The sequence below is a fragment of the Pagrus major genome, chromosome 3, assembly GCF_040436345.1.
Source record: "Pagrus major chromosome 3, Pma_NU_1.0".
In the NCBI taxonomy this organism is placed as follows: Eukaryota; Metazoa; Chordata; class Actinopteri; order Spariformes; family Sparidae; genus Pagrus; species Pagrus major.
Window position 1 is genome coordinate 3,447,400 of NC_133217.1, and position 26,963 is coordinate 3,474,362.

At 39.9% G+C, this 26,963-nt stretch overlaps 1 protein-coding gene and 1 pseudogene across 1 annotated transcript; one reads left to right on the top strand and one right to left on the bottom strand.

Annotated features, from left to right (window-relative positions):
- Nucleotides 1-9,049: 9,049 nt before the first annotated feature.
- Nucleotides 9,050-13,630, bottom strand: LOC140994129 (major histocompatibility complex class I-related gene protein-like; annotated as a pseudogene).
- Nucleotides 13,631-20,708: 7,078 nt separating this feature from the next.
- LOC140994130 (major histocompatibility complex class I-related gene protein-like) lies at nt 20,709-26,197 on the top strand. Its single transcript, XM_073463701.1, has 6 exons — nt 20,709-20,928; nt 23,887-24,165; nt 25,081-25,383; nt 25,481-25,582; nt 25,819-25,836; nt 26,002-26,197. The coding sequence occupies exons 1-6, from the start codon at nt 20,709-20,711 to the stop codon at nt 26,049-26,051; spliced, it is 972 nt and encodes a 323-aa protein (XP_073319802.1). The 3' UTR covers nt 26,052-26,197.
- Nucleotides 26,198-26,963: the final 766 nt, after the last annotated feature.

Genomic DNA, 26,963 nt, shown 5'->3' on the forward strand with positions numbered 1-26,963 from the left:
CCCACTGCTAAAGCTATAAGCAAGCGAGCAAGAATGGCAAAGAAGAAGCAGCCAGAATTTCCCAATGCTAACATGCAACATAACAGGAGCCGTGTTTGTTGTTTACGTTCATCTAACTGTAGAGCAAGGACTCTCTGTCTGTCTGTCTGTAGGCTAGTCTCTATGTTATTCACATCATCTGCAACATCCTTGGCAGGTTGATGTTGAAGGATGAAGGAAGTGCAGCATCAAATTTGCTGCAATTTGGACACATTATCAATATTAATACATTTCGAATGAACAGCAACCATTGCTCTGTGCAGCAGTGGGGGCGTGGATTCAGATCTCCGGCTTCATTGTTCTGCAGACTGATCTGATCTTTCTCAGGTGATCTCATGGGGAAGCAGATGTAAAAAGATGAGATGACAACTTCCTGGAGTATCACATTCCAGAAAGAAAACAAAACAAAGCAGAATGTTTGAGAGTCTGAATGAGTGGGGAGGTGCGGTGAGTGCAGGTTTTCTATCCTTCAGTGAGAACTGGTGGTGAGATTTTACGTTAACGTAACAACAATAGCTGGCTAGCTAACATTAGCCTCGAGGACTAAAATGTTTGTGGTTGCTTAGTCGCACCATCAGCTGCTCGGGATGCCTCTCGTTGGTTGTTGTCCGGCTCAGAAAGTACAGATTGTAACTCGTGACCATCAAACATGTTTGATCTTATGGGAGCGGCCCTGATGAGTCTGAGCAGTTCAGTACAGCACATTATCAGATCATCTGTGTGGAACAGCTTGGTTGTATAACTGCTTTTGATAATGTTCTGTGTTTTCTTACATGTGAGCGAGACATGAGGTTGTTGTATGAGAAGCAGCCGAGGCCAATATTAAAAACTTAAAGGTACAGTGTGAAAAATTGGCCATCTGTCGAATTCATACTCTAAACAACCAGGGGACAGCATATGACCAGAGTAACCGCTAACTGCTATTAGCTAGCTCGTTAGGTAGCAGTGCAGCTAGCGGTTCAGACTGTGAACTCAGACCTGTGGTGTGTGTCTGGGGCTTTCTGGTTAGCGAGCTAACTCAACAAAGAGATCATAATGTCAAATCTGTCATTTCTTTACATCCTGTTGGTAATTTTATTTAAGTGTCTTTTAAAAAATGTTTCCAACAACAATTCTTACACATTGCACCTTTAACCTGGACACTGGTGGTATGAGGAACATTTCATAGATTATCATGAAAGGTTCATACCACCAGGGCTGTTATCTATGGTAAGACTAGTTGAACCAGACAGACAGTGATGGTGGTTGGACTGCTCAGCGAGCCGAGGCATTCATGTAAAGTTGCCAATGAAAACAGTTGAGCCAGGCAATGTAGTTTAGACTGAGCGGTTCCAGTGTAGATATAAGCCCGGGTCATACTGCAGAGTTTCTGCTGTTTGTTTGTTTGTTTGGCTGAGTGAAGGATTTAAAGGCAGCTTACAGATGTTTAGGTCAGTGTTAGAGAATAGTGTCTCCTGTCAGAGGGCTCAGTAGATTTGTAGTGGACCAGTCTGATACCCACTGCAGTTCAATGATGGGTCGAAACGTCATTTAACATGAATACTGTGCAACCAACTGTTGGTACATTTTACTGTGTATTGATTGTTGATGAATTTTCATTAATCTGATTAACCCAGGTGAGGAAGGAGATTCAGGAGATTCCCTGTCTGTGATTATTTAACCTGCCACAGAATACTCTGTGGAAATGTGCTGACCTGAGTCATGTTGTTATTGATGGGAGAATATGGAGTTTGATGTATCACAGAGCCAGTGCGTCTCTCTTATGAGATATAGTGAAGGTTGGATGTTGGAGGAACAGAATGTGACCTGTTTGGGAGACAGCACCTTATCTGCCCAGCTGCTTAATACAACCGTTTCTTCCACTACTAACACGATCTGGTGTAGGGAGAGGAAAAGCAACCTCTGCACACACACAGAAGCCTTTGACCCCGAGCATGACCTCAGGGTGACTGTACCTCCTGGGTGAGCAGAGTGGGGGATGTATATCTAAATATACCTAATTCCTTTACATTGATGAACATGAATGAATGTCAAAGTCAAATGCATTGTTTTTTCTCTTTGTGCTGAAGTTTGTCTTTTCAATAAAATCCTCAAAGTTAAAAAGTTTGGCTTTTTTTCTACGTCCACATGCTCATTTGTGACTGTAGTTGCAATAATTATATTACCTGAACATTCAGTATTCTCACAGAGGATTTGAATGAGGAGATTGATATCAATGTTCACTCTGAGCAGAGTTAGCTCCCAGACAAGGTTAGCTTAGTATAAACACTGAAGTTAGAGATTAGACAGCGAGCCAGTATCTCTGTTAAAGGAGCCTTCTCACAGTTTAAGCAACATTATGTAACTTTTTCAGCTTCAAAATCATGTTGATGGTACAGTGTCTTGTAACAGGGTGATTGGTATCTCTGTCACTTGTTTCTGCACAATGTAACTTCAGTGAGAGGGTCGGATCACAGCGTTGTATACACGTTTACTTTTACTTACACTCAGAAGCCCTCAGCACAACAGAGCAAATCTTTACGTCCAAGGTGGTCAGAGGATCAGTTTAGAAAGAAAGTGAAACAAATTATGAAGTAGAAAACTGAGAGACTCAAAGTGAAATACATGATGAAACATGTTCATTCACAGTAGTGATTTGGGTTGGGAGTAAAAAAAACATTAAATGTACGAGCAACGTTCAACAATAATGAAATCACATATACAGAGGTAACACCTGAAGGGTAAAAAGAAAAAATACATGCAAGCGCAGATACCATATAATACTGCACATTATTAATATCACTCCGTTCTGTGTGATCCCTGACAATAAGCTTGTTTGTGCACATGAGATCAGTCAGATTTTAAACTTGATTAAACTGGTCGAAGTCAGATGTTAACTTGAAACATTTTCTATTATTTCAACACAATCCCCAGCTCTAATAGGCAAAAGGAAGGGTGAACTAAAAATAGAAACAGGTTAAGCAGGTTTTTAATTCCAGGTAAAGTTGAGAAAGAGGCTGAAGCTGTTATTGTTGGCTGCTGCAGGTTGCAAATGTCAACAGGTTGTAGTTGTTTCTTAAAGGCATGTCAGTGCAGGATAAGTGGACTAACAGTGTGTTTTTCCTTACAGCTCCTGACAACAGCTCAGAGCTCTCTGACAAACTGAATCCAGAAACTTGATTTTCACACACATTCTGGATGACTTCAAATGAGATGGCAAAACTATAAATTCTGTGACATAAACTGATCCCTTCTCCACGCGAACAACACTGACATTATGAACCTTGGCAACTTAAACGGCCTCAGTCCGCCCTCTGCTGGACTCTTATAGGTACTATAACATAACACCCAAGGACAAATGATGATCTCTGTAGGGAGTATCACTGTAACCCATGTCAATAGGTAATATATACAAAAATCAAATGAATAACTACGACACCACAGGTTACATTTGTTTTAGTCCTGACCAATCACAGACATCTTTGGGTGACATTACTCACAACAGTTAGTTTCTTATTTTACTATTACCTTTCTGTTAAAAAGGAGTTGATAATGAACAATTTAAGCTAAAAAGAGATGCCCATCCAACCGTTTCATTTGACCCGTATGAAATGATCAGACAGGCTAAATCGGACCTCTTCAACTACTTTTTTAGAAGGGCTGGATTTAAAAAAAAAAAAAATCAAGTGTCAAGGCGCCAGACTTTTTCGTTCCTCTTATGAGATATAGTGATATATATATATCTGCCCAGCTGCTTAATACAACCGTTTCTCCCACTACTAACAATATCTGGTGTAGGGAGAGGAAAAGGACCCTCTGAGAATCAAGAACATGCAGAAAAGTAGCAGACAATGCATTAGGTCCCAAACTCTTCACCAGGTCAGCAGCTGGGGGAAGTAAACTTTCCAGAATGCGTCTTGTGATATGTAATGGTGCAAGGCTTGGATCTGCATTCAAAAGTTCAATTTGAGACTTCCAGGAATCGTAATCTGCTTCATGTTGTGGTTTTGGAAGCTTCCCTGAAAAGGTGCGTAGTCGGAGTGAAGACAGAGGTTGAATATTTACATCATCTCTGCGCACAATATGCTCAACTACAACTCTTTGTACCTCAGGGGGGTTCAAGTCATTTCCAGAGAGCGAAATTCTCGGTCCCAGATTTACAGGTGGGTTTGGCTGGGATTGAGGTTCTTGCTGGTCAGTGGAGGAATGACCTGCTTGCTGTGAGGACAGTACCTCAACAGTGTCTTCCTCTTCATACTCCTCTCCAGTAGCCGCTATTCCCAAATGTGCACTTATTTGGTCAAAGACTCCCTTCAAGACGTTATCAAAGGATTGGCTACTCTGCTGGGAAAGACGTCTCAGCACTTGGAGGTAGTCAGGGGATGGGGTAGTCCCCACTGTGACTGTGGCAGCGCGCTCACTTGAAAGAAATGAAACAACAAATTCACCGTCTGCAGCTACACGAGATGTGTAAGTATATGGCAAATGCGGTTTTAGCTGTGCCAAGGCAGCAGCGTTGATAAATTCGACGGCCAGGTTTTTGTAAAATGGACTTTCCCGTTCTGTAACAGTAAACAATGTTTTAAGTTCACCGTAACTACGTAAATGATCAATAATCTCATTTTCTGCTTGAGTGTTTGTTACACCAGTAATGATAACAGAATGAGCAACATTGATACCAAGTTCCTCAAAGGGATCCATATTTCAACTCACCCTATTTTTCTTAAGTGTAACACATCGGTAAGTACACACAGACACAAAAACATTCACAATAACAGTCTCCTGGCTAGCTCGCCACATATGTAAAGCATATGGGCTAGGCGGTTGACTACGGCTACAATACAGTGTCTTGTAACAGGGTGAATGGTGTCTCTGTCACTTGTTTCTGCACTATGTAACTTCAGAGAGAGGGTCGGATCACAGCGTTGTATACACGTTTACTTTAACATGCAAGTTTTCAACACACAACATTGTTATGACGTAATGACTTTTGTTTGTACTTAGCACCCACATTACATCTGACAGATTGTTACAGACCTGAGATTTGTATTCATGAAAGTGGTGTTGCACTCAGAAGCTTCAGCATGTCAGAGCAAAGCTGTAATTCTTTGCCTCCGAGGTGGTCAGAGGATCAGTTTAGAAAGAAAGTGAAACAAATGATGAAGTAGAAAACTGAGAGACTCAAAGTGAAATACATGATGAAACATGTTCATTCACAGTAGTGATTTGGGTTGGGAGTAAAAAAACATTAAATGTACGAGCAACATTCAACAATAATGAAATCACATATACAGAGGTAACACCTGAAGGGTAAAAAGAAAAAATACATATAATCACATGTTTTTTCACCCATTAGAGCTCTGCCCACTTCAAACAGTGAGAAAAGCACTGAAAAGAAAAAAGCCAACAGAAATCTCTCATGTGAAATAACCAGGACTGGTCTAACTGTGGCAGAAAGTATTGTGTTCATTAGTTTTATTGACAAGATGAGTGAGGAAATGTGTTTTCAGAGCCTTTAGTTAAACATGCAGTACGTGATTCTGGACAAACATAGTTGATTGTTGAGTCTCATTCCCAGGTCATCAGATACCAGTGCTTTGGTTCCGGCAGCTGTGAAACTCTCAGCCTCTATTTCATACATGTCTTTTGCTGCCATCTAACGGGTGTTTAGTGGTATTATATACAGTATTACAAACAGGGCGTAGACAATTGTATTGTATAGCCTGATTCCCTTTCAAGCAGATAAAAGAAATATTTCACACACACTTGGATATGTATTTTGACCTGATAGTTGTGGAGCTATTTTTGGGTATGTTCGTCCAGACAAGCCACACCTACCAGCACCATGTTAACTTCATAATATGTTTAAAAAAATAAATACTTTTACACTTTTAGAGTAACTACAACTTTAGTTTTTGTAAATGCTGAAACGATTGAATGTCTGAATAATTCTGCACTGTCCCATTACTCTTGTTCTTTTGCTTTTAAAAAACAAAAAGTCAAAAAGATGAAGTCAAGAAAAGATTTTTCTCTTAAATCAATGGGCTCCAAACTGTGGAGCTATAAAGAAGGGACAAAATCATTGATGACATGTTGCTGGTACATGAGGGTGAATGTAATCCCTAAAACTGTAGAGCTAAAAGGGAAGTTCAGTACTTAATAGTAACGTTTGCTGTGTGGAGACATTGTTCACCTGCTGTCTGTTTTTAAAATGTTTCTTCTTAACATATATGACATCACTTGTTATCGTTCTTTTGTACTTTCTGGGTTTTAATTACTGTATTACTGTTTCAAGACTAAATTGTCATTAATGTATTTATTTCTTACCACTGATATTTATGTTATTGGGTTTTGTCCTCTAATTTGTATTTACTAAGTTCTCCTTGTGGTTATAATAATCTCATTTCATTCATTACTGTTCTGCATATTGCCTGTTGCTCTTGCATTAATAAAGTCTAATGGTATTTTTCACATTAAAGGTGTTTTTAATGTTTTCTTTGAACAGGAAGTAGATTTTTGAAGAAAAAAAAAGATGTCCTCATGTGGGGACGATGGGCTTGTTTTACTGTATAACATAATAAAGTCACCAATATGAAGCAAAGAATAAGAATTGCTTCCGACTCATCTTCTCATGGATGAAGACCTTCAGCTGCAGTTTGAAGCCCAAAAGCTCCATAAGGCTTCATCCGCCTCTCTCTAGTTCAGACTCAACTGAATCAGTGACTGTACAGAATGTATTGGGGTGGGGAGGGGGTGAATCTACCGTCTCATCTGATAAGAAAGCGAGACCATCCAGCATTACTAATGTTTTCTTTAAAATGTAAAAGAAATAATGGTTTGTCTTATTTTTTTTTATATTACCTGACATTTTGTTACCTGTATGCATTCAAAATCTGCCTCACTCCACAGTGAACAGTCACATTTTTCACTTTATGTTGACAGAGTTTCATAATATCAAACAGCCTAACAGCGAAACAGAGAAGCACCAGTGCCGGTTTGGACTGGCCCGGCTTTGTCTTTGACAGGTACAGTATCAAAACACAATGTAAATCTGTTTCAGTGGCTGAGGAGGACTTTAACACTGGACCAGTGTCAAACTGTAAAAACAGGCTTTTTCACTTTCAAGTCCAGACAAACTTTACATTGGATATATCAACTTATATTCTAACACAGACGGACTTCACTTAAACTCATCTGAACATATTTTAACACAGCTCTGGTCTTATAGCATCATACACCTACAGCGACTCACTGCCTTTGTTTGAATTGATGTAATATTATTTACTTTTTTGAAAGAATTGTCTTTAGAGACCCGTTTCATAAAGAGGAGTGGTCTCAAAGGAGTCTAAACACACCTGAGATGATTATCTTTTTATAATGTGGAGCTCAGGAGCTGTCAAATAGGCTAAGCTGCTAACCAGCCGGTTTGTTTACTCACATCATGCGAGTCTGTACATGCCCTACAAGAAAGTATTCCTCAAAATGGCAAAATTATGTTGTGTGTGTGATGTGATCAGTGTATGTACAAAGTTCCAAAACCAAACATACTTCGTCAGAATTTGTATGTGTGTAGAGGAATCACTTCCTCCAACTTTCAAATTAAAACATTATTTTTGGATCCAACATTTTCGGTTTCAGGATGTATTGGAGTTGTATTTATAGGCTACAATTCAATTTCTACCTCATAGGCTACTGAGTCTCTCAGTCTCAGTTTGTTTCTCTTTCTTTCTAAACGTATCTTACGACCTCCTCAGAGGTGAAGCGTTACAGGACATCAGTCAGTCAGCTTTTTAGTTGTCAGAAGGCTCCTTTAACAGAGACACTGGCTCGCTGTTTAATCTCTAACTTCAGTGTTCATGCTAAGCTAAGCTAACCTTGTCTGGGAGCTAACTCTGCTCAGAGTGAACATTGATATCAATCTCCTCATTCAAATCCTCTGTGAGAATACTGAATGTTCAGGTAATATATTGAAGTGTCGTCACAAATGAGCATGTGGACCAAACTTTTTAAAATGTGGGGATTTTATTGAAAAGACAAACATCAGCACAAAAAGAAAGAACAACACATTTGAGTTTAACATTCATTCATGTTCATCAATGTAAAGGAATTTACATGTTTAGTCTCATAAGTTCATAGTTGTAAATTTGTGGATATACATCTCCCACTCTGCTCACCGCTCATACGAGAGACGCACTGGCTCCATGATAGACCAAACTCCATATTGTCCATCTATAGAGTGGTGCAGCAAAAACATGTTTTTGGAGGATAACCCTGAAGTTAGCATCGACCTGGTTCCCTCCACAAGAAGTCTATGGGATTTTTGAAATTGGATTTTAAAATATTGCATAAAATAACCTCTGTGACAGACACAAGTTTATGATTCTTACATGTTTTGTTCGTCAAGATAATCTTCACAGATGAACACAATTTTTGTGATTAAATTAAATCTCTATTGGTAAAAAACTAATGTTAGACTATAAACAGACGACATCACAGTCGTGACTTAAACGTCACCACCACTAAGTGTCTAACTACACAATTACTATACATGTTTTCTATAAACTGATCAATGTACAAGTTGTAAAGTTAGAGTTAGAATAGTTTGTAACTAAAGTCTGGTCATACGATGTCCCCTGATTGTTTTGAGTATGAATTCAACAGAAAACAACAATTAATAAAACAACCAATCAGAGTCATAGAACATAGAACAGTCCCACCTTTTCAATCAGTACTTTTTATATAACTGTACTTATAGTGCAAGAAGCCATCTTTTACTGTCTTTTGGTTCTGCAAAGCTAAATAAAGTGACACCAGGAGAGTCACTGAGTGTGTTTGTCATTCAGGTCTCTGGATTCAGCCAGTCAGGGAGCTCTACACTGTTGTCAGGAGCTGCAGGTCAGAAACAAATATCCCATATTGAACTTTTAGAAAAAATAAATACAGGAAACAGTGTTGAAAAGGTTCATCTGCACAATAATGTGAAACATTTTTTAATCTAAAACATGAAGTGTGAGTCAGATCAGCTGAAATAGAACCAAAGTAAGTTTTACTTACAAGATGGAGGGCTAATGGCTGAAATCAAAACAAAAGACAAATCATTTCAGTCACAGTTGTAAATGCCAGATTATCTTTAGTCACTTTATTCCTCTTGTTGGGACCCACAGATGAAGTCATTCATTGTGGATTTCAAAATGGACTCTGAACTGAACTCAGTGTCCCAGAATTCCCCATTCTTCACACCTAGGTGCAAAATTCAGCTTTGAGCTACTATTGGTCAGGGTGACAGACCCCTCTCTGATCAGATAGTCAAAACTCCAGCGCCTTCTCCTCAAGCCTCTCTTACTCTAACGCCCTCCACTCCTTCAACTTCTTGTCCTCAAGGGCTCCTCTCCATCACCACGGGGCTGCCTGCCCTCAAGATCGCGTCTTCTGGGCCTAACAGCTGCGGAGAGCTGCAAGCTGCATTTGCAGCAGGCCCAAAGAACTTCTCCTCACTGCAGCGACACGAGGTCCTGCCAGTATTCCTGATCAGTTAGCACCAACAGCTGCGACACAAAGCTTGCCAGCTAACTTCACAATCTGAGGAACACCAAGCAAGTTAGCACAGAGCTGCTATCCTTGCAAAGGAAAGGAGCGAACTGTTTCCTCCTCCGCCGACTTTCACCCGTCCTTGCACAGCAAGAACAGCATTCAACATTGGAATCCCAACGTTCTCCTGCAACCACCTGCACCTTTTCTTCAAAGACTGGTAACGTTGAACTGGGCTTAGATAGTATAGCACAACACTCTCTTCTACTCACTCAAACTGAGTATCTGTTTATACTCAGTCTGTTTAGTGCTGACTGTATTTACTTTCTCTGATGCTTGTTTTAATTTTGCAACTTGAATAAAAGAAATCAACTCGAAGACTGAAATCAAAGTAGTGAAATCTTTCCTTTTTCTCTCTCACCTTTCTTCTTTTTGTAAACGATGAATCCAGCAGCAGCGATGAGAATGAGAGCAAGAACAACCACTGCAGCAGTGACGAGGACGGTCATGTCACTGGGCTTCACTGTTGAATACAATACAATAAGACTGATGAAGGCAGATGAAGCAGGTTAGAACAAATTAAAACATTTAATTAGTTTATTTTTACTGTTTTTGTTTTTTTCAACATGAATTCCCATGCACTCCCCTTCAGCACCCTCTGATCTCACTCTTACCTTCGTTGGTCCTGATCTGATCTTTCCCCAGTTTGGTGATGATGTCCTCCTCCACACCAGAGAGCTGAAACACACAGTCGTACCTCGTCCAGTCTTCAGGTGTGATGGATGAAAGTTTCAGGTCAACACTCATCTGGAAGGTTCCATCGTGGTTGGGGAGGATCTCTCCGTGTTCCACCTCCTCGTGAAGCTCCTCTCCATCTTTCCTCCAGACGAGTGAGGCTCTGTGAGGGTAGAAACCTGTAGCGTGGCAGCTGACTGGAGAGGAGGGAGTCTTCTGGAGGAGAGACACTGAGGGAAGCTCTGGAGAGTAAAGAGAGAGATATTAAAGAGGAGAGAGAGGAAAAGAATCAAGGTAAAATAAAGATGAAGAAATTAAATTTTGAATCAATAACAGAAGGTGTGAAAGTGCTTCCAAGCAAATGATGATGATCCATGTATCCAGACCACAGTGTAATAATGACAGGGTACATAACAACACATCTGCTACACAGCCTCCACATGATCTGTATACAGACAGAGGAGGGAGCTACACCACCACTAAAGACACTCACTACAGTCAGAGAAAAACAATGTCTGTCTGTTCTTATGATTCACAGTAAGGTCGTCAATCACAGTGTCAATGTTCAGGGGAAATATTTCTATTTTCAAACACTGAAACTGTAAAATCACATTTCTTAAACTAACTGTGGCATCACAGTCTGAGCTTTGATGGTGAGTAATGTCACCCAAAGATGTCTGTGATTGGTCAGGACTAAAACAAATGTAACCACTACAAAAAAAGGTGATGTCAGACAGGTTGGATTAATAATACAATGACAGTTCAGCCTGAGCAGCCTATATGAAGATCACTGTGTCTAATAAACTACATCAGGTCAGGTGATTCTACCTGTTCTCAGCAGAGAGCTCCTCCCATAGTCCACAGACTTCTTCAGCTGCTCTGGATAAATCTGAGTCAAAACACTCTGAAAGTAGTTACTTAAAAGTTCATTGGCATCCCATATCGGTCTGACGATGTCAGCCTCAGGTCTAAGAGCGATCCATCTAAATGTTTTCCGATCCCATTTCATGAAGTCTTCTCCATCATAACCAAACTGAGAGAAACCTTTGACCTCTCCAGTCTCATCATCCCACTCAACACCATCCACCTCTTGTAAAACATGGACACCTGAGACAGAGACAGAGACTGTAATTAACATTGATTCACAGATGAAACATTCAGTGGAAACATGATCTTAAAAACATTGTACATTGTGTGACGACTGCTATTTTTTTAGTTGTGTGTGTTCATGAATCATCAGATTATTACCAGTAGTTTGTGTTTAACAGCTTCAGCAACAAGTCTAACTAGCAGCTGATTAATGTTGACATGATAAATGACAGGTAGTGGCTGGACCACTGAAGACAAACTGATATGATGGTTTGCTTTACATGAATCTCTATTTCAGTTTATGTGTAAAATGATGTTAGAGTTTGAACTGATTGGTATCTTGAGGTCCTGGGTCACTTTACAACTAAGATGCAGAACAGTAAAAAGTTAAACAGGCTGTAACATGTTACATACTGTACCTCCACGTTGGTTGAAGAGACTCATCAAACTGTAAGTGCAGGAAATGAATAATGGCATCACATCTAAACACTGTTGTCTGTACCTCTCCAACCGCTCAGGATACTTTGTACAAAATGATTTTGCAATGTCCTGTTTTACTTCCACACTTTTGTTGCTGTCACAGGACCCCACCAGAAGTTCATCAACTTCTACTGTTGCCACGAATTCTGGGAGGTTTGGGATTCCAGTTGATGCAGTTATGAAATGCTTCACGGAGTGTAGCACTGCAGGACAAACAAAGGAGCTTATAAATAACACTAATCATAAATATGATGCTAAGTGAAAATATAAATATGATATGAAGTGTGTGTGTTTGCTGCGAAGGAGCAAAATGCAAAAGTTTTAAATGTAATGTGCAGGACAAACAGCCTCCATTCAGTATGAATACACACTCAGAAATATGATGAAATCAGTACGATTCAGTTTAAGTGAAACTCTCGCCAAAATGCAACCTAGGCTTTTTTTGTGAATGTGTTTGAGTCAAACCTTCATGTAAAAGCATAATTACGACGAAAAAGCCACTTTTAAGATTCACCGTAGTTTCATTTCCGGGTCAAACTTATTTTCAATGGCGTGCTCAGGGCAGCTGTATGGTAGCATCAAAATTGCTATTTTTAAAACACTAAGAAGACTCGACACAACATGAAACTTTGCTCGTAGCATCACCAGGGTCTCTACACATGAACACGAGCATTGAGAACATTGTTTGTGTACACAGAGTTTTCTAAAAAGAAGGCTTTTGAACAACTCACGTCAGCAGTAGCAGCAGCCATCCCGCCAGTCGAGATGCGTCGATCCCCGAGTGCGGCGTAACATGAGGAAAAAGCTCCATGTTACACCGGGGATCGGGGGTCGACTCTTCTCGACTGGCAGGATGTTGGCGAGCGGAGCAAGCTAAAGCATGTACAGTCTGTGGTTGATTTAACAGTAATAAAGGAGAGTGTTGTTCTTTCTTAATTCAAACATTGCTCTGCTGGCTGTTTCCATTCTTTGAATTCATTTTACTGCTCATTTGTGTAAACAGCTGAGCTGATCAATACTGAAGCTACAGTAACTGTAATGAATGCAAAGGGATATGTTACATGTGTGATTTCTGTCTGATGTATGCTGTGTCCTGCAGCATGTTAACACCTTCTCTGCTGTTTGGTTTTGTCTTCATCACTTTGTGCAATAAAGTGGTTAATGAACAGTGCCGTGCGCTGTAGAGACGATGTGCTGCTCTTTCTGTCAGTGCAAATATGTTTTAGTCAGAATTAGGATGTAACAGACAGGTTTTTGTTGTGTACAGCCTTTAGAGACTGAGCTCTTTTGGTTGTATCATGTTGTACAGGCAACGTTTTGCTCTTATTGTCTTTGTGATGCAGAATGTTGCAAAGTTAAATTGTCGCAGTTTGTCTCTGTTTGTCCTTTTTGCTACTTCTACGTTTTTATAAGTCCTTTTTTGTTCTGGGAAAAGATGGCCCACATTATTTTCCCCTGACCCACACAAAATACAGTTTCCTGCTACTCCACTGGAAGAAAAACTAAACTTGGAGCAAAAGAGTCGAGTGGACTGTGAAGTTTACACAGTTTAAAGATTTCAAATGTGATCTTACCTGGTGATGAAACGTGACAGAAGAGAAGCAACAACAATAACGTTCTCATCTTGATTTGATGCAAACGACTGAGTGAAGGACCGAGCTGGATCAGCTGTTTCCTGCTGTGTGTCCTGGCAGAGGGAGGAGAGAGTGTTTTCTGTACTGATTGAAGATGGGCGGGTGAATAGTTTCTCTCACCTGTGAAGAGCTTTGATTCGGTACATTGTGCCTGTGTCAAATTAATAGGCCTAATGCGAAGTGACTGATGAAGCCCTTACCTTAAAACAGACCTCAGACTGAAAGAGTTTGTTTTTTCTGATCCTATGCATGTCTCATTAAATTAATGACAATTTAGTCTTTTAATGGTAATTCAATGTGTAAAACCCAGCTGTCATTGAATAGATGAGTAAAACAATGATAGCTGGGTAAAAGTGAATTAATCATGAAAACAAAATGTATTTCTGTAAATGTTTTAACTACCTATGTAATGTTATGTGGTTAATCAAAATGTGCAGCGTAAAATTCAATTCAATTCAATTCATAATACTTTATTTGTCCCCAGGGGGCAATTAAAGGCACGTGGAGTAGTTGTACACAGACACAAAACAGGTCGGATAGAATAAAATAGACTAAATAAACTAAAATACCTGTAAAGTCAGCCTCGACTTTACAAGTAAGTGTCAACAAATAATGTAATTTACAGTGTTGGAGGTATAAAGGCAGAGAAAAAGAGACTTCTATCTTGTCATGTCATTATTAGCTACATTATAGAAGGTATAGTTCTATTGTGTTTCATATGACTAAGCCTACAATTAAAAATAATTATTCCTATCTATCTCTATATACCGCTCTATAAACCGTTTGTTTTACCGATTTGAACCTGATGACCATTTTCTTTTAAGATAGTAGCAAACTTCACGTTTGTGCACTGAGACATTAAAGCTTGGAAATGGTCGAAACTGCAGCAGCACTCTCACAGAAAAGAAAAGAAAGAAAAAAGGCGACAACATGTGCAGGTTAGAACAGATGTAAATTCACACTTCATCAAACATACAGTATTGATCATGATATTACCTATTTAACTAGATATTAGTTGCCTGAGGGGTATTTATACAGTATAATGTGACAGCAGCTACTGATGTTGGTCAACTGCAGCCTTTGTCCATCAGGTGATTCCAGCAGAAATTGTCAACAGGTTTGAATATGTTGGAGCTGTGTCAGCCATCTTGACTTCAAAGAGAATATATATATAAAAATTAACTAGAAATCAAAGCACTCACATTTCAATAGGTAAAAAGAGTTGGTTACATCACTGAGAAGTTGGAGGTGTTCAGCCTGTCTCCTGCAGCTCTTCAACTTACAACTAACTGAGGCTCCTTCTTCTTGCATTACTCCCTCCAGTACTTCAGACTGGGGCTTTCTGGTTAGTGAGCTACTAAACAAAGAGATCATAATGTCAAAATTGTCATTTCTTTACATCCTGTTGGTAATTTTATGTAGGTGTCTTTTTAAAAGTGTTTCACAAAACAATTCTTACATATTGCACCTTTAACTTGGGCACTGGTGGTATGAGGAACCTTTCATGGATTATCATGAAAGGTTCCTCATACCACCAGGGCTGCTAACTATGGTAGGACTAGTTGAACCAGACAGACAGTGATGGTGGTTGGACTGCTCAGCAGGCCTTGGGATTCACGTGAAGTTGGCAATTAAACTAGTTGGGCCGGGCAATGTAGTTTAGACTGGGCAGTTCCAGTGTAGATATAAGGCCGGGTCATACTGCAGAGTTTCTGCTGTTTGTTGTTTGTTTGGCTGAGTGAAGGATTTAAAGGCAGCTTACAGATGTTTAGGTCAGGGTTAGAGAATAGTGTCTCCTGTCAGAGGGCTCAGTAGATTTGTAGTGGACCAGTCTGATACCCACTGCAGTTCAATGATGGGTCGAGTCAGTATCTCTGTTAAAAGAGCCTTCTGACAACTAAAAAGCTGACTGATGTGTAGAAAAAATAAAATGCAACAATGTGAGGCCAATACTGTCAAAAGCTTTCAGCATGTCAGAACAAATCTTCACACCTGTAACGCTTCACCTCTGAGGAGGTCATAAGATACGTTTAGAAAGAAAGAGAAACAAACAGACTGAGAGACTCAGAGTGAGATACATGTTGAAACATGTTTATTCACAGTAGTGATTTGAGCTGATGGTTAACACAAATTAAATGTACAAGCAACACACAACAATAATATAAATGACTTAAATACAGAGGTAACCTGAGAGAAAATGATTAAATGTTACTATATAATACTCTAAATAATCGATATCACCTGTTTCTGTGTGATTCCTGACTGTGTGGTGCTCATCCTTCACTAACATCTACATGGTAATTGGACTATAATTCTATAGAAAGATCCTTCTGACCTGTTGATAACTGGCTATTTGAATAAAAACATGTGGAGTGTACTGATGTTGCTGAACAGGGAGTAACACTTGTGCCCAGTCGAATGAGGTCAAGCAGTTTAACACTAATACAAACAGCTGATGTGGGACTGACAGAGGTCGTCATCTGATCTGGAACACATGCTCAGTCTGTATGAGAGGTTAAACGACCGTGTTGACGGCGGGTACCTCGGACAGCTCCAGGATCAGCGCACTGGACAGCAGTCATGATAGTCTGCCATGTTGAAACACCTCAGCTGTACATATATGTAAGAAAAGAAAAACAAAGATCATGTTTGTCTACCCATTGCAAAAGCCATTAGAAAGCTGTTGCACAAGAATGGCAAAGGAAGTGCAGACAAAATTTCCCAATGCTGACATGCTAGTTTGACAGTGGTGAGCACCAACAGTAGCCATGTTTTTAAAGTTCATCTAACTGTAGAGCAATGAATCTCTGTCTGTATGTAGGCTAGGCTATATGTTATTCACATCATCTACTTCATACTCAGCAGGTTTGTTGCTGAGGACTGAAGGAAGTGCAGTGTCAAATTTGTAGAAATTTGGACAAACGACATGTTCAATATCAATACATTTTGAATAAACAATAAACATCGCTCTGTGCAGCAGTGGGGGCGTGGATTCAGATCTCTGGCTTCATTGTTCTGCAGACTGATCTTATCTTTCTCAGGTGATCTCATGGGGAAGCAGATGTAAAAAGATGAGATGACAACTTCCTGGAGTGACACATTCCAGACAGAAAACAAACAAAGCAGAATGTTTGAGAGTCTGAATGAGTGGGGAGGTGCGGTGAGTGCGGGTTTTCTGTCCTTCAGTGAGAACTGGTGGTGAGATTTTACATTAACGTTAACGTAACAATAGCTGGCTCGCTAACATTAGCCTCGAGGGCCAGAATGTTTGTGTTTGCTTAGTCGCACCATCAGCTGCTCGGGATGCCTCTCTCATTGGTTGTTGTCCGGCTCAGAAAGTACAGATTGTAACTTGTGACCATCAAACATGTTTGATCTTATGGGAGCGGCCCTGATGAGTCTGTGAGCAGTTCAGTACAGCACATTATCAGATCATCTGTGTGGAACAGCTGGTTTATATAACTACTTTTGATAATGTTTCTTACATGTGAGCGAGACATGAGGTAGTTGTATGAGAAGCAGCTGAGGCCAATATTAAAAACTTAAAGGTGCAGTGTGAAAAATTGGCCATCTGTCGAATTCATACTCAAAACAACCAGGGGACAGCATATGACCAGAGTAACTGCTAACTGCTATTAGCTAGTTAGCTCAGGTAGCAGTGCAGCTATCGGTTCGGACTGTGAACTCAGACCACTGGGGGAGTGTTGGTGTGTGTCTGGGTCTTTCTGGTTAGCGAGCTAACTCAACAAAGAGATCATAATGTCAAATCTGTCATTTCTTTACATCCTGTTGGTAATTTTATTTAGGTGTCTTTTTAAAAATGTTTCCAACAACAATTCTTACACATTGCACCTTTAACTTGGACACTGGTGGTATGAGGAACCTTTCACGGATTATCATAAAAGGTTCCTCATACCACCAGGGCTGCTAACTATGGTAAGACTAGTTGAACCAGACAGCAGTGGTGGTGGTTGGACTGCTTGTGGCATTCATGTGAAGTTGCCAATGAAAACAGTTGAACCAGGCAATGTAGTTTCGACTGAGCAGTTCCAGTGTAGATATAAGCCCGGGTCATACTGCAGAGTTTCTGCTGTTTGTTGTTTGTTTGGCTGAGTGAAGGATTTAAAGGCAGCTTACAGATGTTTAGGTCAGTGTTAGAGAATAGTGTCTCCTGTCAGAGGGCTCAGTAGATTTGTAGTGGACCAGTCTGATACCCACTGCAGTTCAATGATGGGTCGAAACGTCATATAACATGAATACTGTGCAACCGACTGTTGGTACATTTTACTGTGTATTGATTGTTGATGAATTTTCATTAATCTGATTAACCCAGGTGAGGAAGCAGATTCAAGAGAGGTGATTGCTTACGCTGAAGTATTTAATGAAGCTCGATCAAGGAGAACAGGTTCGACAGTACATGTGGTAACAGTGTTGTTCTGTGCCAGTTCTGCAGAAAAAAACTTCCCTGTCTGTGATTATTTAACCTGCCACAGAATACTCTGTGGAAATGTGCTGACCTGAGTCATGTTGTTATTGATGGGAGAATATGGAGTTTGATCTATCACAGAGCCAGTGCGTCTCTCTTATGAGATATAGTGAAGGTTGGATGTTGGAGGAACAGAATGTGACCTGTTTGGGAGACAGCACCTTATCTGCCCAGCTGCTTAATACAACCGTTTCTTCCACTACTAACAAGATCTGGTGTAGGGAGAGGAAAAGGACCCTCTGCACACACACAGAAGCCTTTGACCCCGAGCATGACCTCAGGGTGACTGTACCTCCTGGGTGAGCAGAGTGGGGGATGTATATCTAAATATACCTAATTCCTTTACATTGATGAACAAAAGTTTGGCTCTTTTTCTACGTCCACATGCTTATTTGTGACTGTAGTTGCAATAATTATATTACCTGAACATTCAACAGAGGATTTGAATGAGGAGATTGATATCAATGTTCACTCAGAGTTAGCTCCCAGACAAGGTTAGCTTAGCATAAATATTGAAGTTAGAGATTAGACAGCGAGCCAGTATCTCTGTTAAAGGAGCCTTCTGACAGTTTAAGCAACATTATGTAACTTTTTCAGCTTCAAAATCATTTTGATGGTACAGTGTCTTGTAACAGGGTGAATGGTGTCTCTGTCACTTGTTTCTGCACTATGTAACTTCAGAGAGAGGGTCGGATCACAGCGTTGTATACACGTTTACTTTAACATGCAAGTTTTCAACACACAACATTGTTATGACGTAATGACTTTTGTTTGTAGTTCGCACCCACATTACATCTGACAGATTGTTACAGACCTGAGATTTGTATTCATGAAAGTGGTGTTGCACTCAGAAGCTTCAGCATGTCAGAACAAAGCTGTAATTCTTTGCCTCCGAGGTGGTCAGAGGATCAGTTTAGAAAGAAAGTGAAACAAATGATGAAGTAGAAAACTGAGAGACTCAAAGTGAAATACATGATGAAACATGTTCATTCACAGTAGTGATTTGGGTTGGGAGTAAAAAAAACATTAAATGTACGAGCAACGTTCAACAATAATGAAATCACATATACAGAGGTAACACCTGAAGGGTAAAAAGAAAAAAATACATATAATCACATGTTTTTTCACCCATTCGAGCTCTGCCCACTTTAAATGGTGAGAAAAGCACTGAAAAGAAAAAAGCCAACAGAAATCTCTCATGTGAAATAACCAGGACTGGTCTAACTGTGGCAGAAAGTATTGTGTTCATTACTTTTATTGACAAGATGAGTGAGGAAATGTGTTTTCAGAGCCTTTAGTTAAACATGCAGTACGTGATTCTGGACAAACATAGTTGATTGTTGAGTCTCATTCCCAGGTCATCAGATACCAGTGCTTTGGTTCCGGCAGCTGTGAAACTCTCAGCCTCTATTTCATACGTGTCTTTTGCTGCCATCTAACGGGTGTTTAGTGGTATTATATACAGTATTACAAACAGGGCCGTGACAATTGTTTTGTATAGCCTGATTCCCTTTCAAGCAGATAAAAGAAATATTTCACACACACTGGGTACTTTAAGGAATCCAAGTTTGACTGGTTCTGTCCAAACTGAAACCTTTGTAAAATATATGTGCTCTGTGGTATTTCTGTCTACTTTTAAAAAATGAATAGTTTTACATTTTTAGAGTAACTACAAGAATTTAAAGAATATATTTTTTTCCTCTCTGTTGAGTTTTTGTAAACGCTGAAAAGATTGAATGTCTGAATAATTCTGCACTGTCCCATTACTCTTGTTCTTTTGCTTTTTAATAAAACAAGTCAAGAAAAGAGTTTTCTCTTAAATCACTGAGATTAAATCAATGGGCTCCAAACTGTGGAGCTATAAAGAAGGGACAAAATCATTGATGACATGTTGCTGGTACATGAGGGTGAATGTAATCCCTAAAACTGTAGAGCTAAAAGGGAAGTTCAGTACTTAATAGTGACGTTTGCTGTGTGGAGACATTGTTCACCTGTTGTCTGTTTTTAAAATGTTTCTTCTTAACATATATGACATCACTTGTTATCGTTCTTTTGTACTTTCTGGGTTTTAATTACTGTATTACTGTTTCAAGACTACATTGTCATTAATGTATTTATTTCTTACCACTGATATTTATGTTATTGGGTTTTGTCCTCTAATTTCTATTTACTAAGTTCTCCTTGTGGTTATAATAATCTCATTTCATTCATTACTGTTCTGCATATTGCCTGTTGCTCTTGCATTAATAAAGTCTAATGGTATTTTTCACATTAAAGGTGTTTTTAATGTTTTCTTTGAACAGGAAGTAGATTTAGAAGAAAAAAAAGATGTCCTCATGTGGGGACGATGGGCTTGTTTTACTGTATAACATAATAAAGTCACCAATGTGAAGCAAAGAATAAGAATAGCTTCCGACTCATCTTCTCATGGATGAAGACCTTCAGCTGCAGTGTTACCTGCGCTGATGAGGATTAGGGATGTGTAAAGTGAAGTTCTGTGTAGGGTTTCTTTAGCAGGATTTTCTGAGCCTCTGGGGAGTTGTGCTGTGAAAACCCACATAGATCTTCAGAGGGCAGCACGGTGGCTCAGGGGTTAACACTGTGGCTTCACAGCAGAGGGTACTGGGTTTTTTCATCCCTCTCGAGTCCATTTTTCTTGAGTAAAATTAGACAATTATTGATGTCTGGTTCAGTCATGAGGGTGATTTATAACTAATTCACTCTTAAAAGATACCAGCATGAATGTAAGTCTTACCATCAAGTGTCCCCCACTTGAACTCGGCCGTCATCTGCCAGTCCGGTGCGGTTCCGAGGAGTCCCACTGCCCCCCTTGGCTGACGCTTAGGCTTCTCCCCTGCTTGGATGAAAGCAATCACCTGCCTTGCTGGTCGGAGAGGCTTGTTCTGGGTGATGATGGTGTGTCAACGTTGCCCCAGCAGAAGAGGTTGGATGGGCTGGGTAAGACGTCATAGACGGATGCAATCAGGAACTTGATCCGGTAAGGCTCCGGTAAGAAAATACACCACTTAACCACCACAATCATCCTCACTCAGAAATAGTCATGGATATAGACCAAGTAATGAAGTGAAGTCACTAGTAACGCCAATATCCCAGACTCCCTTACAAATCATCTGATTTTAAGAGTTGTTGCATCACGAGGAGAAACTTAATCAACTTTGTGAAACATTTATGGCAAATTTTAAATCATTGGTGCCTTCTTGTAAATTCGGCATTAAGTACAAAAGATGTTTCTTTCTTTGTAAAAAGTGTCAAAATCTCACATTTTTAAATGAAATAAATATTCAAGAGACCCATGGGAATTAATCAAATATCATTAGATCTCCTGCAGAGATTATTAGATGGTCTTTTGAATAATTTATCAAAAAGTGGCTCAATGCAGTTGATTCTACCATCACACAGTTTAACCACAAAACCAGGTGTGACCTGTGGAGGAGCTTCACTTGACACGAGCTTCCCTTAAACATGATTTGTGCAAAATTGAGGAGTCAAGCCTGCTAGCAAGACAGTTTGCTATGTTTTTGCCATGAATTTCTATTTTTCTGTATCTTTATCATCATGGTTAATGCGTAAAATTAGACAATTATTGATATATGGTTCATTCATGAGGGTGATTGATAACCAACTAACTTTAAAAGGATACCAGCATCAATGCAAGTCTTACCATCAAGTGTCGCTCACTTGAACTCAAAGATGGGCTTCGAAAAAAAAAATCTTTAGTCAGACTCAATCTCTGACTCGAAGCTTTTTTGATATCATCATAGTTATGTGAAAAAGGAAGGAAATGAGGGATTTCACAAGAAAAGCTGATGACACTGTTAACACTGTATGTGAGGGGTGTTGGTGAGGACTGGATCACTTGTAGGCGGTCTGGACTGTTTTTCTTCTCATGACAGAATCACTCTCTCCTCCCTCTGCGAGGGTAAAATAACAGGAAACAGCTGATCCAGCTCGGTCCTTCACTCTGTCGTCTTCATCAAATCAAGATGAGAACGTTATTGTTGTTGCTTCTCTTCTGTCACGTTTCATCACCAGGTAAGATCACATTTGAAATCTTTAAACTGTTTAAACTTCACAGTCCACTTGACTCTTTTGCTCCAAGTTTAGTTTCACCCCCAGTGGAGTAGCAGGAAACTGTACTTTAGGTGGGTCAGTGCAGAATGATGTGGGCCATCTTCTCCCAGAACAAAAAAGGACTTATACGAACTTAGAAGTCGCAAAAAGGACAAACAGAGACAAACTGCGACAATTTAACTTTGCAACATTCTGCATCACAAAGACAATGAGAGCAAAACGTTGCCTGTACAACATGATACAACCAAAAGAGCTCAGTCTATAAAGGCTGTACACAAATAAAAGCTGTCTGTTACATCCTAATTCTGACTAAAACATATTGCACCGACAGAAAGAGCAGCACATCGTCTCTACAGCGCACGGCACTGTTCATTAACCACTTTATTGCACAAAGTGATGAAGACAAAACCAAACAGCAGGGAAGGTGTTAACATGCTGCAGGACATAAATCACACATGTAACATGTCCCTTTGCATTCATTACAGTTACTGTAGCTCAATTGCAGATAACTCGGCAGGTAAACCTGCATCAGGCTCTGGCTCAGGGGAGCAAACGGCCGGGCTAACCATCTCCTGAGTGATTTAGGCTGAAGAACTGAGCTGGGTGGACTCGGTCGATGGAGGCAGTGCCGTGTTTTCTTCCTCAACTCTTGCTTTTTTAAAATAACTCATTAAAGAACTTTATTGAGCCATTGTTGTGGCAGTAACGTTACATCGACTGAAATCCAGCTAGCTAGCTGGCTGAGGGCAGCCCAGAGAGGCCTGTCGCAATCATAGCAACCAATTTCGTTCTGGATCGGAGGCTTCCTCCAACTTGTTTCAACAGATTAAACACACAACAAGTTTTCTCTATCTTTTACATGAATTTTTGTATTTTCTGTGACAAAATGTATTTTGATCAAACTTGGCTGGGTGGCCCATTACTGGCTACACGTCTACTTCCACTTGATCAGACTGTTTTAACTGAATCATACTGATTTCATCATATTTCTGAGTGTGTATTCATACTGAATGGAGGCTGTTTGTCCTGCACATTACATTTAAAACTTTTGCATTTTGCTCCTTTGCAGCAAACACACACACTTCATATCATATTTATATTTTCACTTAGCATCATATTTATGATTAGTGTTATTTATAAGCTCCTTTGTTTGTCCTGCAGTGCTACACTCCCTGAAGGTTTTCATAACTGCATCAACTGGAATCCCAAACCTCCCAGAGGTTGTGGTGACACTAGAAATTGATGAACGTCTGTTGGGTTACTGTGACAGCAACAAAAGGCTGGATCTAAAGGACATTGTTAAATCATTCTGCACAGAGAATCCTCAGCAGTTGGAGTGGTACAGACAACAGTGTGACCACTTTTTGCCAAACTCCATCAAAGCCTACATTTACATTTTGATGAGTCTCCTTAACCAACATGGAGGTACAGTACGTAACATGTTACAGCCTGTTTAACTTTTTACTGTCCTGCATCTTAGTTGTAAAGTGACCCAGAGCCTCAAGATACCAATCAGTTCAAACTCTGACATCATTTTACACATAAGCTGAAATAGAGATTCATGTAAAGCAAACCATCATATCAGTTTGTCTTCAGTGGTCCAGCCACTACCTGTCATTCATCATGTCAACATTAATCAGCTGCTAGTTAGACTTGTTGCTGAAGCTGTTAAACACAAACTACTGATAATAATCTGATGATTCATGAACACACGACTAGAAAAATAGCAGTCATCACACAATGTACAATGTTTTTAAGATCATCTTTCCACTGAATGTTTCATCTGTGAATCAGTGTTAATTACAGTCTCTGTCTCTGTCTCAGGTCTCCATGTTTTACAGGCGGTGGGAGGTTGTGAGTGGGATGATGAGACTGAAGAGGTCAAAGGTTTCCTTCAGTTTGGTTATGATGGAGAAGACTTCAAGGAATTGGATCTGAATACATTGACATGGATCACTCTGAGACCTGAGGCTGACATCGCCAAACTATTATTGGATGCCAATAAAGAATTAGGAAAAAAATGTAAGACTGTTTTGACTCAGAGTTGTCCAGAGCAGCTGAAGACGTATGTGGACTATGGGAGGAGCTTTCTGCTCAGAACAGGTAGAATCACCTGACCTGATGTAGTTTATTAGACACAATGATCTTCATATAGGCTGCTCAGACTGAACTGTCATTGTATTATTAATCCAACCTGTCTGACATCACCTTTTTTTGTAGTGGTTACAGCTGTTTTAGTCCTGACCAATCACAGACATCTATGGGTGACATTACTCACCATCAAAGCTCAGACTGTGATGCCACAGTTTGTGGTTTAGTTTAAGGAAAAGTTTTAGGGAAGTGAAGTTTACACAGTTTCAGTGTTTCGAAATAGAAATATTTCCCCTGAACATTGACACTGTGATTGATGACCTTACTGTGAATCATAAGAACAGACAGACATTGTTCTTCTCTGACTGTAGTGAGTGTCTTTAGTGGTGGTGTAGCTCCCTCCTCTGTCTGTATACAGATCATGTGGAGGCTGTGTAGCAGATGTGTTGTTATGTACCCTGTCATTATTACACTGTGGTCTGGATACATGGATCACATTACTTGCCCACCATCAACACTGTCCTTCTGCTTTTTTAAAATCAGTATTTAGTCGGCCGACACTATTACAAACTGTCACAAGCACATGGGCGACATGATTCATATCATGCTGCTGGTTTCACACTATTCCTCTGATCAACAGTTTGCAGCAGTGATGTGCCAAGAAACATAGTATTGTAACAAAATAGTCAGTGCAGACGAAGCCTGCTAGCAAGTAAAAAAGGATGTATATGATGCATCATTTTTAATATTTAAAAAGTTTGCAGATGTTTCTTGAGGAACAAAATGTATCCAATACATTTGTTCAACATTTGCTTGGAAGCACTTTCACACCTTCTGTTATTGATTCCAAATTTAATTTCTTCATCTTTCTTTTACCTTGTTTCTTTCCTCTCTCTCCTCTTTAATATCTCTCTCTTTACTCTCCAGAGCTTCCCTCAGTGTCTCTCCTCCAGAAGACTCCCTCCTCTCCAGTCAGCTGCCACGCTACAGGTTTCTACCCTCACAGAGCCTCACTCGTCTGGAGGAAAGATGGAGAGGAGCTTCATGAGGAGGTGGACCACGGAGAGATCCTCCCCAACCACGATGGAACCTTCCAGATGAGTGTTGACCTGGACCTTTCATCAGTCACACCTGAAGACTGGACGAGGTACGACTGTGTGTTTCAGCTCTCTGGTGTGAAGGAGGACATCATCACCAAACTGGAGAAAGATCGGATCAGGACCAACTGGGGTAAGAGTGAGATCAGAGGGTGCTGAAGGGGAGTGCATGGGAATTCATGTTGAAAAAAACAAAAACAGTAATGATAAACTATTAATGTATTCAACAGTGAAGCCCAGTGACATGATCGTCCTCGTCACTGCTGCAGTGGTTGTTCCTGCTCTCATTCTCATCGGTGCTGCTGGATTCATCGTTTACAAAAAGAAGAAAGGTGAGAGAGAAAAAGGAAAGATTTCACTACTTTGATTTCAGTCTGTGAGTTGATTTTTTTATTCAGGTTGCAAAATTAAAACCAGCATCAGAGAAAGTAAATACAGTCAGCACTAAAGAGACTGAGTATAAACAGATACTCAGTCTGAGTGAGTAGAAGAGAGGAATAAAGTGACTAAAGATAATCTGGCATTTACAACTGTGACTGAAATGATTTGTCTTTTGTTTTGATTTCAGCCATTAGCCCTCCATCTTGTAAGTAAAACTTACTTTGATTCTATTTCAGCTGATCTGACTCACACTTCATGTTTTAGATTAACAAATGTTTCACATTATTGTGCAGATTAACCTTTTCAACACTGTTTCCTGTATTTATTGTTTCTAAAAGTTCAATATGGGATGTTTGTTTCTGACCTGCAGCTCCTGACAACAGCACAGAGCTCTCTGAGCAGCTGAATCCAGAGACCTGAATGACAAACACACTCAGTGACTCTCCTGGTGTCACTTTATTTAGCTTTGCAGAACTAAAAGACAGTAAAAGATGGCTTCTTGCACTATAAGTACAGTTATATAAAAAGGACTGATTGAAAAGGTGGGACTGTTCTATGTTCTATGACTCTGATTGGTTGTTTTATTAATTGTCATTTTCTGTCGAATTCATACTCAAAACAATCAGGGGACAGCGTATGACCAGACTTTAGTTACAAACTATTCTAACTCTAACTTTACAACTTGTACATTGATCAGTTTATAGAAAACATGTATAGTAATTGTGTAGTTAGACACTTAGTGGTGGTGACGTTTAAGTCACGCCTGTGATGTCGTCTGTTTATAGTCTAACATTAGTTTTTTACTAATAGAGATTTAATTTAATTACAAAAGTTGTGTTCATCTGTGAAGATTATCTTGACGAACAAAACATGTAAGAATCATAAACTTGTGTTTGACACAGATAAATATTTTTGGCAATATTCCAAAATTCAATTCAAAAAATCCCATAGACTTCTTGTGGAGGGAACCAGGTTGATGCTAACTTCAGGGTTAACCTCCAAAATTATGTTATTGCTGCACCACTCTATAGATGGAGAATATGGAGTTTGGTCTCTGTACTGGATGCTATGCAGGGTCAAGGTGAAGTCTGAACAAGTGAGTCTTGAGTGTTTTGCTGAAGATAGCGAGTGACTCTGCTGTCCTGACATTGGTCTGGAGTTTGTTTCACCACTGAGGTGCCAGAACAGAGAAGAGTTGTGACTTCGCTGAGCGACCTTTGTTTGCTCTCAGCAATGGCAGTACCAGCCGGCCAGCTGATGTAGCGGGGTGAAGTGCTTGCGCTGGGGCGTGTGGTCTGACCAGTGTTTGGAGGTCCTGCAACGGTTTAGTCG